The sequence below is a fragment of the Colobus angolensis genome, unplaced genomic scaffold, assembly GCF_000951035.1.
Source record: "Colobus angolensis palliatus isolate OR3802 unplaced genomic scaffold, Cang.pa_1.0 Scaffold50, whole genome shotgun sequence".
NCBI classification, from domain to species: domain Eukaryota; kingdom Metazoa; phylum Chordata; class Mammalia; order Primates; family Cercopithecidae; genus Colobus; species Colobus angolensis.
Window position 1 is genome coordinate 1,046,429 of NW_012118488.1, and position 10,224 is coordinate 1,056,652.

At 56.5% G+C, this 10,224-nt stretch overlaps 1 protein-coding gene across 1 annotated transcript in view; it reads left to right on the top strand.

Moving 5' to 3' along the window:
• Positions 1–10,224, top strand: part of SRCIN1 (SRC kinase signaling inhibitor 1) — a 74,460-nt gene that overhangs the window by 33,086 nt on the left and 31,150 nt on the right. The window contains exons 5-9 of the mRNA XM_011960006.1: positions 4,018–4,041; positions 8,117–8,312; positions 8,896–9,094; positions 9,525–9,618; positions 10,117–10,220. Coding sequence (XP_011815396.1) covers positions 4,018–4,041; positions 8,117–8,312; positions 8,896–9,094; positions 9,525–9,618; positions 10,117–10,220 — 617 coding nt within the window. The remainder of the gene's footprint in view (positions 1–4,017; positions 4,042–8,116; positions 8,313–8,895; positions 9,095–9,524; positions 9,619–10,116; positions 10,221–10,224) is intronic.

The window sequence follows — 10,224 nt, forward strand, 5'->3', positions numbered from 1 at the left end:
GGAGTTGAGAGGTGGGTGTGTGCACCGGTGCAGCAGAGCCAGGGGATTAAGGAGCCGGTGCGGACCCGTGAGTTGCTCTCCCTCCTTGGAAGATGCGTGGTCGGGGCTTGAGGTCAAGAAGGGGTCATGCGCTCACTGAGCCTGCTGGGGATGCCTGCCCAGCGGAGGAAAGAGACCTCAGCTGGCTGGGCCAAGCCTCCCCAGGGGCCCTAGCCCCTCCACTCCCAGGGCATGAGGGCTGAGGAGGGAAAGACCGGCAGCAGGGGAAGTAGGAACCCGGCTACCAGTGGCTAGGATGGAGGAGAGAGGAAGGGAGTTAACTCCTTAACTCCCAGAGGGAAGAAGCTGTTTCCTCTTCTCACCAGGAGTTTGAGGACTCCCTGGCCTGACTTCCTGGGGCCTTGAGAGACACTCCCCTCCCCCGTTTCTCAAAGCCTGGTCCCTAGGGTCCTATGCTTCCATCTTACCCTCTTAGAACACCTCTCATTTTGCCCCAGCTCCTTTTAAGATTCCTCCCCACAAGTGGTTGCCCCTGCTGGGGTCTCTTCTACTCACCCCTTTATTTATTTCCCCCTTTCCCTGTCTTTTGGGAAGGTGAGACCCCCTCCCTGACTATGGCAGAGGGGGGCAGCTTTGGCACTGGAAGATTTGGCTTAGGGTGGACAGCCAGACGTCTCCTGACCCTCCCTGCCCTCTGCCCTCCTGACTGGAGGGTTTCTGCTGTTGGGAAATTCCCAGGGAAAAGGCCCAGAAGGCTGAGCAGTGCTGGGTGCCAGGAGATGGAGGGAGTGGTGCCAGACCTGAGCATTCAGAGATCCCACCCTCCACTCATGGCTCGGTCCTATTTTATTGACATTCATTCATCATCACATACTTGTTGAGCACCTGCTATCCACCACCTGCTGTACTGGGCACAGCAGGAGGAACAGACAGCCTGGAAAGGGGTGAGGAGGTAAAGGGCGCTGGAAGTTGGAAGGAGAGTGACTAGGAATGTCCCACCTTAAAGAACAGGGGAGGAGCCCTTTGCTCTCAGTCACCCTAGTCTGTCCCGTGGGTTAAAATCCTGGAAAGAGACAGAGAAGGGGATGGGTGATATCCCCGGAGGCCTCCCCCACCTCAGTTTATCTCACCAGAGACACTGAGTTGCCAAGAGACTGTGTCTCGTTCCTGGTGGGGCCAACACGAAAGAGGATCATTCTTCCCACTTTCCTGAGGGAGGACAGATGATGGAGGGGCAGGATTCACTCACATGCTCTACAGATCAGAGCCTGAAGCTCCAGATTTTGATCTCAACATCTCTCATGCATCCAAGTGACCGCCACAAGCGCAGCCCCTCTTCCATCTTTATCCTTTGAGGGCCTTGACTGGTCTTTCCTATGGCACTGATGCCACTCAGTCCTCTCCCTTGGCTGCTGCTAGTGATATGTCCCTTCCAGGTGACTGCCCCATGGATGTGCACAGCCTTGGGACCCTGGGGACAGGCCCACGTGGCGGCCATAGCCAGTGTGGCTGTGGTAGGCCCTGTCCTTATCTCCCTCCCAGGACAACGAGGTGGGCCCCAGTCATCCGAACAAGGTACCCTGAGTCTGATGTGTTGACATTGGTGGCAGGGTGGGAGACAGGACATCTTCTATCTCTTTTGCATCAGAGGTCACCTCATGACTCATGATATCTGGGACATGATATCTGGGACATGATATCTGGGACATGATAGGCATGGGACAGTGACACCCTGACCGGGGGCTTTCTCTTTGTACATGGGTGGCTCTGAGGCCATGGGTGTGTGTGTGTGTGCGCGCGTGGTGTGTGCATTGCTTTGTGTGTGTTCCGATAGCCGGGCTGCGTGTCTCACTGTGGGTGGGCACCGTGTCTCTGTTTCTGTGGCTGTGGTGTTTTGAGGGTGAGTTGAATGCTATCAGCACCTCTTGTCCTCTGTGACTGGCTGTGGTGCTGGTGAGAGTGTGTAAGCGAGGCAGGGGCCTGGAGGGAGGGGAACACGTTTGTGTATGAGTGGGGGCGGTCTATGTGTGAATGTCTCTGTCTCTGAGTTTCTCTTTGTTTCCAGGGCTGTTTCTGACTGGGGAGCCCCTCTCTCAGTAGGGGTGTGTGTGTGTGTCACTCTGGGTGTCTGTGGAGATGTCCTTATCAGAAGATATGTCTAAGAGTCTGTGCTCAGCTGTGTGTGAGCCTGCATGTTGCAGGGAGCTATGGGTGGCCCATGTGTGTGCCACCCGTGTCTGGTGTCATAGTAGTGGTGGGTGAGGGACTCGAGGCCTTCTCTGCAGAGCGGTCCATCACCGCTGGGTCTACAGATGTGACTGTCCTCATAAACCTTCCGGTGCCCTCTGCCTGCCCACTCCCTTTGCTACCCCTCCCCTTCCCCAGGCCCCAGTCAGCTGCTGCTGGAGCCTGTTACTTGGCCTCTGGTCTCCCCTACCCTCAGTACCTGTGGGCATCCCCTAGCACCACTGGGGGTGGCCTCAGTCCAGAGATGATTCCAGGCGTTGGCTGGGACACAGACTACAGACTTTGTTGTCCCCTTCTCCTGCCTGGTATGTGACTGTTTGTTTGTTTGTTGTTTGTTTTCCAGAGCGAATGTTGGGGGAATGATGGGGATGATGGCTTAGGAGGGGGTCCTGGCAAATGACCCTCTTGGTCCCAGCCCCAGCCCAGTGTCACCCCCACCCCAAAGGTCTGCCTTAGGTAAAGCCTCCAGCCAGAGTGCCCCTCGACTCAGCCCCTTCCACCTCCTCCCTGCCAGGAAAGCATTCAGGTGGCCCAGGACACCCTGGCATGGTGTTTCTTCCCCCAGGGGTGCCCTGGATGTCCCTGTCCTCTGCCAGTGGCTCTAAGGCCTGGGGATCTTGTCTGCTCGTGCCAGGCACCCCCAGGCCAGGCCATCTGCTGCCTCCATCTCCCTGCTGAGGCTGGCACCGGTCAGCAGGGTGCCTCGGCTTTGCCAAGAACCAACCCAGCCCCAGGGCTGCTCCTTCCTTGTATTAAGCCATCTGGAAGGGCCTTCTGGTCTCGAGGGAAGGTAGGGCAACCCTCGGTTACTGCAAATGAGGGGGACTCTCTGGCTCCCCATTCTAGGGATGCTAAGAGGGATGTGAGGAGCACTCCTCAATCAGCCAGCCAGCCACTGTCCCCAGTCTCCCCAACTCCCTTCACTGCCCCCAGCTCCCCAGCCATTGATTGCCCAGTGAGTGAGTTTCCTGGCATCTGGCTGCTCTGCTCTGTAAACTAGATCCATCATGCTGTATAGGCCTCTCTCTCTTGGCCTTGGCCCCTAGCCCCCCTCCTCCAACCCCTGCCCCATTCACCCTGATCCACCCGATCCACCCCTGCCCCGGGTCTAGTTCTGATCCCACTCTGCTCCATTCAGACACTTTCTGCTTGTCCACCCAGAAGTCTAAATACTTTCTCTCAGCAGTTATGGCCACTCATCCTCTGGCCTCAGCCTCCCACTCCACACCCTTTGCAGCCTAATCTACTACTTTCCCAGCTGCACCCCAGCCAATGTGGACTAGCGACTTCCCTCAACTCTGTCTCCACTTGTCTGCCCCTGGGCACTTGCCCACACCATACCCCCTGCCCAGCAGGCCTCTCCTCCCAGTCTCTAGCTGCTCGTTTTTCCAGACCCATCTCAAATGCCACCTCTTCCAAGCACTGTTCCCTGGCCTGCCATTTCTCTGACCCCACAGCTCAGCTTTGTCACTGCCTCTCTTGTGACTGCCTCATGGGTTTGCTCTATCACCATCCTCTGTGCCTTTTCCCACCGGTAACTCTGTGGGGAGTCGCTGTAGCGCCTGCTTGGGGCCATCCTGGGTATACCATGGTGTTCCAGGTCTCAGCAGAGAATGGATGTATCAAGCATGACTTCCTTCCTGCTCCTGGGAGGGTGGAGGGCCCTTGTCCTAGGGCTGAGTGCTGAGTTCCAAGGGTCTCCAACCTGCCCCGCCCCTCTTTTCCCCTCCTGGGCTCCCTCATAACCATCTCTTCTCTTATTTCCATCAGCAGCCAAACTACTGGAGTTTCAAGGTCAGTGTGTGATGCCTCTGCTCCCATGACAACTGCATGTGCTCTCCCTCCCCTGCCACTGCCCCTCCCTTGCACAGGCTTTGCGCTGGGGTGCGCGTCTGCACGGGCACCTTCTGGTATGGGCGGTGGGCCTTGGGGCTGCAGGCTGTGGCTGCTGCTTTGGGAGAGTCTGGGTTCGCCTGTCAGGGGCTTGGGGATGGAGTGGGAGTTTGGGCCACCCTTGCTGGGGGTCTGGGCTAGAAATGCTCGGTCCCCAGGCATCCCTAGCCCCTGAGGGGCATTTTGGAATGGCATACATTTTCCCTAGCCTGGAGAGACTGCTGGCTCTGAGTTAGGGACCTAGACCCTTGTTGTGGGCCCTCTTCTTTGAATTCATATCTCACCTCCCAGGGAGGCCCTGTAACTGTGATGGGTCCCTCTGCCTTTTCTTACTCTCCACCATGGAGGCTGGTCAGTGCTAGGCAGGAGACTCACAGTCCTACACCCTCAAGCCTTTTGTCTAAGTGGAGGGCTAAACTCAGGGATACGTACCTTCCTGCCTCCTCCGGAGCTCTGGCCTTTCCAAGCTGAGAGAGCTGTCTGCCCCTCCCAGGGTATCCTGCTGACCCCTGGGGGAGCAGCCTCAGGCACCTGCTTGCCTCCTGGAGTCTCTGGCCTCCCAAATCCCAGGCATCATGACGGGGTGGGAGGCATCCCACCCAGACTCCCCAGGTGTCTTACTTGCATGCATTCTTCCTAGCACTGCAAGAAGTCCTTGAATCAGAGAATCATGGGGTCAAAGTCACGGTGTCAAGCATAGCCTCTTTGGAGGAGGCAGTTGAGGGTAGTGGTTAAGTGCATGGACCCAAGAGCCAGGCTGCTTAGTGGTGAATTCCATCCAGTGTGCTGCTAACTAGCTTGGTGGTCTGGGGCAAGTTACATATCCTGTCAGCCGTGGTTTCTCCTCTGTAGAGTGGAACGACAATGTCTGCATCATATAATTGTTGTAAAGACAGGAAAAAAAGGCCGGATGTGCTGGCTCATGCCTGTAATCCCAGCACTTTCGGAGGCCGAGGCATGTGGAACGCTTGAGCCCAGGAGTTCGAGACCAGCCTGGGCAATGTAATGAGAACTCGTTGGCTGAGGAGAGAGGCTGAGGTGGAAGGATCACTTGAGTATGGGAGATCGAGGCTGCAGTGAGCTATGTTCGCACCACTGCGCACCAGCCTGGGTGATAGAGCAAGGCCGTATCTCAGAAAAAAAAAAAAGAAAGAAAAGAAAGAAAGGGGCCAGGCGCGGTGGCTCAAGCCTGTAATCCCAGCACTTTGGGAGGCCGAGACGGGCGGATCATGAGGTCAAGAGATGGAGACCATCCTGGCTAACACGGTGAAACCCTGTCTCTACTAAAAATACAAAAAACTAGCCGGGCGGGGTGGCGGGCACCTGTAGTCCCAGCTACTAGGGAGGCTGAGGCAGGAGAATGGCGTGAACCCAGGAGGCGGAGCTTGCAGTGAGCTGAGATCCGGCCACTGCACTCCAGCCCGGGTGACAGAGCAAGACTACGTCTCAAAAAAAAAAAAAAGAAAGAAAGAAAGAAAGGAAAGAGAAAAAAAAGAGGGGATACATGGTAGCTCACCTCATTAGCTACTGAATCATGGACTCTGCCTTGATTCTCAAACCTAGAAATCAGAATCGCCTTAGGAACTTATCAAAAATCTCAAACCCCAGGCTCCAATCCCCAGAGATTCTAGTTCAGTGAATATGGGGTCCTGGAAAGGGTATTTTAAAAAGCTCCCAAGTGACTCCTAGTCTATGGACAACCTCTGGGAATCTCAGATCCATGAGCACTCCCTGAAACACCCTGGTGATAGGCACTCTCTACCTCCCATGGCGACCCCGTCCTATCTTTGGAGAGCTCTGCTTGACTCACTGTTTTGTTCTTCTGCCATCTCCCTTACAGTGGGGAAGTCCTTCTGGATGTTTCACTTTCCTCTAACCTATTGTCTCAGCCCAAGGATGGAGAGAAGTGGCAGCAGGTTTTCCCTCCTCTCGAGAGGGTTTTCTGTACAGGCTGTGAGAATGGAAAGATGCCCATGGGGCTAGAAAGTGGTGGAGCAGGGAATGTGGGCATCTTTTCTCCCAGGGTTTTGGTTTCTGCCTTCTTGGCAGGCAGCAACCCCCAGGATCCCTGCCCTGCCTCCCTTCATTTGGACCCCTGTTCCGCCTCCTTACTGGCACCTCACTGGTGTCCCCCCTGGCACCATGGCCACCCCCTACTCTTCATCATTGCTGGCTGCCTCATGCTGCCTGAATTCTGTAGCCCCTCATCAGCACCAGCCTGGCAACCGCTAACCTTTTAGTTGCCAGGCAACCCCATGACCACCAGACCAGACCTGGTTCCCCACACTGCTGCAGAGCTCCCCGTCCTTCAGCTGGGATGAAGGTGAGACAGAGGCTCTGGTGTGGGCTGGCACTGGTGGTCAGCCTAGAGCTGAGCCATAGCCTCTCGGTCACAAGCACAAGTGGCCCCTCCCTGCTGCCCCCAGCCTGTTTCTATGCTGCCTTCCTCCTGCCAAGACCCACACCCACCCAGTGGTCAAGGCATTGTGCTTGAGAGGGGAAGCTTCCTGATCCTCACATCTGATCTATTATGGTCCCCAAACCCTCAAGGCCACCTTGGGTACAGCTGGGATACTGCCCATCAGAAGACGATGCTCTCCCTTTAAGAGTGCTAATCCAATTGGAACATTAAATTGAGTTAATATGAAGATGGAGATTAATTAGGGGTAAATCAGGAATTGGGGAGAGAGGGAGCTGAAGAGGAGAATAAATGATTCCTTTTTAGAGATATTTTATTGTTGTCTTTTTTTTAATTGTAAAAGGAATCTATTCACACAGTTTTGTAGAGAAATCTATAAAGTAAAAAAAGAAAATTGTCAACCCTGAGATAACTAGTGTTAATGGTTTTGAGTGATTTGTTGTTAAAAATAGACAATTTGTTTTACAAAAAAATATAATTGGGCAACATTATTTCTTGACAGTATATGTGTATGTAATACATATGTGTATATAATGCACATAACATGAAAAGATGTAGATCGGATTCATTACCTCACTCCTTGTATCAGTTTCTGTACAACCACCAGATTTCTTGCCCAGGGACTAGGGCAGAATGTCAGGGGCTGTGGTCCTGAGTGACATCCCCAGGTTTCAGCCAAAAGTAGGCTCTTAAAGTGTGGTTGAAATAATCCTGACTCCTCCTCCCCCACGGAGAGAGCCATCAAGCTATCCTGTGACATCCTTCCCTACCCCCAGCCAGGTATCAGCCTCAGCTACAGCTTCAGAGAAGTGGCTGCTGTCTCTCGGAGGGTCCTGGGGGAGGCTGGCTGGCTGTGTGGCAGCATGTGCCCTGCAAGGAGGGGCTGAGGCCTGGCACATGTGTCATGTGTGCATGTGTGTCACATCAGACTTAACATGTGCATTGTGGGCACTGGGCAGGTCATCTCAAATCCAGGTCCAGCTGGCTTTGAGGAGTTTGGGATAGTTTTCTCAGTCACCCTAAATCAAGGACATTCCCTCTGTCCAGCTCTGTCAGGGTCTGCATCCTCTCAAAGCTGGGATCCTGGGGTCCCAACTCTCTTCGCTTTCTCCCTGGGCCCTGCTTCCCACCCCCACCCCCACCCTCTGAACTCCATGAAGAATAAATTATCCGCTCACAAACCCACCACTTAATTAATGTCTGGAACTAATGCCCCAATTTGCTCAACTATTCTGCTATTCACCTCGGTAACAAATTTGTGTTGTTGTTGTTCTTCGGAAGCCTGAAATAGCAGCCGTGCCCATGGCTCCCACTCACATGGCCTCTTGTCTGTCTTCCCAGGGTGCCTGGGTCCTTTGCCCACTCCCTACCTGCCAGGTGTCCCAGGGAGGCCAAGGCCGGGAGAGACTGGGGAACTCTCTTGTGGCCATGCCAGGAGTCTGTAATCTGTTTGGGTGTCGCTGGCTAGCAGGACCTTCCCAGGCCTGGATATGGGCAGTGACAAGTAAAGGGGGGGTGCTCATCCTTGATTCCTCTCGCCCTGCCCGGCCCCTGCAGACCCGCAGCTCACGTCACACTCAGGGAGCCCAGCCCGGGCTGGCAGACCAGGCGGCAAAGCTGTCCTACGCCTCGGCCGAGTCGCTGGAGACCATGTCGGAGGCCGAGCTGCCCCTGGGTTTCAGCAGGATGAACCGCTTCCGACAGAGCCTGCCTCTTTCCCGCTCGGCCAGCCAGACCAAGCTGCGCTCCCCAGGTACTGCCCGCCCGGTCCACCCTCCCTCCCGGCACAGGCTCCTCCCTCTGCTCTTCACTCCCTGGAGCCCCCTCCTCCCCTGCAGCGTGCCACCTCGCCTCAAGCTCTGCTCTCTCTCCCCCCGGCAACCCCAGCTCTCTCCATCTCTCTCTTGCCCTCAGCATCCCCACCCGACCCCTTTTCCTCCAAGCCTCCTCTCTCCCTCCTGCTTCCTTTTCTGTCCCTTTCTTTCATCCCTCCTTTCTCTCCCATCTCCCTTCTCTAACTCTCTCCAACCTCTCTCTCTATCAGCTCACTTCCTCTCGGTTTCCGTCCCACCTGCTCCTACCCCCACTTCCATTTCCTTGTCCAAATTCCTCCAACTGCCTGGAGTCCAGTGAGTGCCTTGAGAGGTCGGAGACCCGGCCTGGCGCCCCCGCCGGCAGCATGAGAGGTGCCTGGGTGCACCTGCACTCGGGGGCGGCGTCTGGCCTCAGACCCTGCCGCTGCGGGGCTGGCGCAGCTCCCGAAAGCTCCCCGCGTTCTCCTGGAGGGTGGCGTGGAGACGGCGGCAGTGACAGCGAGGGCGGTGTCTCCTTCGCAGGGGTGCTGTTCCTGCAGTTCGGGGAGGAGACTCGGCGCGTGCACATCACGCACGAGGTCAGCAGCCTGGACACGCTGCACGCACTCATCGCGCATATGTTCCCGCAGAAGCTCACCATGGGCATGCTTAAGTCGCCCAATACCGCCATCCTCATCAAAGACGAGGCTCGCAACGTCTTCTACGAGCTGGAGGACGTCCGGTGGGCGTAGCCCCAGGGGGATGCGGGAGGGCTTTCCCACACTCCTCCTCTGCCGGGTGCTGGACCCCGCCGGCCCTTCCCCAGCTCCTTCCTGACCAGATCTCAGCCTTTCCCCTCCCCTCCCAGAGCCCTACCGCCCCGCCCCCTTCCTAGGCCATCTCAGCCCCACCCCCTCTCTAAATCATCCACCCCCGCTGGTTCCCTTTGCTTTGAGCTAACCTGAAAATGGCGCCTGAGACCAGGAAGAGGCCGGGGTGGAGGCTGCTCGGGGTGTGTGCTTGTGGCAGGCAACCTGAGCAAAGGATTTAGGAAAGAGTTGGGGCTCCCGGTGCCTCTGGCCACCCCTCTTCTCTTGGCCTGGAGAAGCCACCCCTTCTCGTTGTGCACGGCTGGGGGATGGGTGGTGACCCCGTCTCCCCGCCTCTCCCAGGGACATCCAGGACCGCAGTATAATCAAGATCTATAGGAAGGAGCCCCTCTACGCTGCCTTCCCTGGCTCACACCTCACCAACGGGGACCTCCGGGTATGGCTGGGCATGCCCAGGGCATTGGGGAGGCTGGGCACATGGGGTCCAGGGGAGCAGGGTCTGGGGTGTTGTCATCGGGAACCAGGGCCAGTTTTGGAGAAGGGAGCATAGGGGCTGAGGGATTAGGGAAGAGCCGCTCTCCCACCTGCTACTTTCCTCTCCATTCCGGGCCTGTCCACTTGAGATTTTGCTAATTTGCCTCCAGATATTCTAAGGCCTCTCTCAGGAGCTGGAGCCACCGCTTCCCCTTCTACTTCCCACCCCTCACGGTAGCTGAGCTGAAGGTTACCCCTCTGGTGCCTCTTCATCAGCCACCTTTTCGGCCATGCTGGAAACCCTGATGGGGAAGTGGCCCTAGACGCAGCAGGATGGAGGGAGGGCTGAGACCTGAAGGGACTTCCTAAGCGTCAGGGAGGAGATGCTGGCTGCTCAAGCAAGGGGCAGGGGTGTTCTTGGTGACCAGCCCCGTGGGGTTCCGGGCTGTCTTCTGCGCAGAGAGAGATGGTGTACGCGTCGCGGGAGTCGTCGCCCACGCGGCGCCTCAACAATCTGTCGCCAGCGCCTCACCTGGCGTCAGGCTCGCCGCCGCCCGGGCTGCCGTCG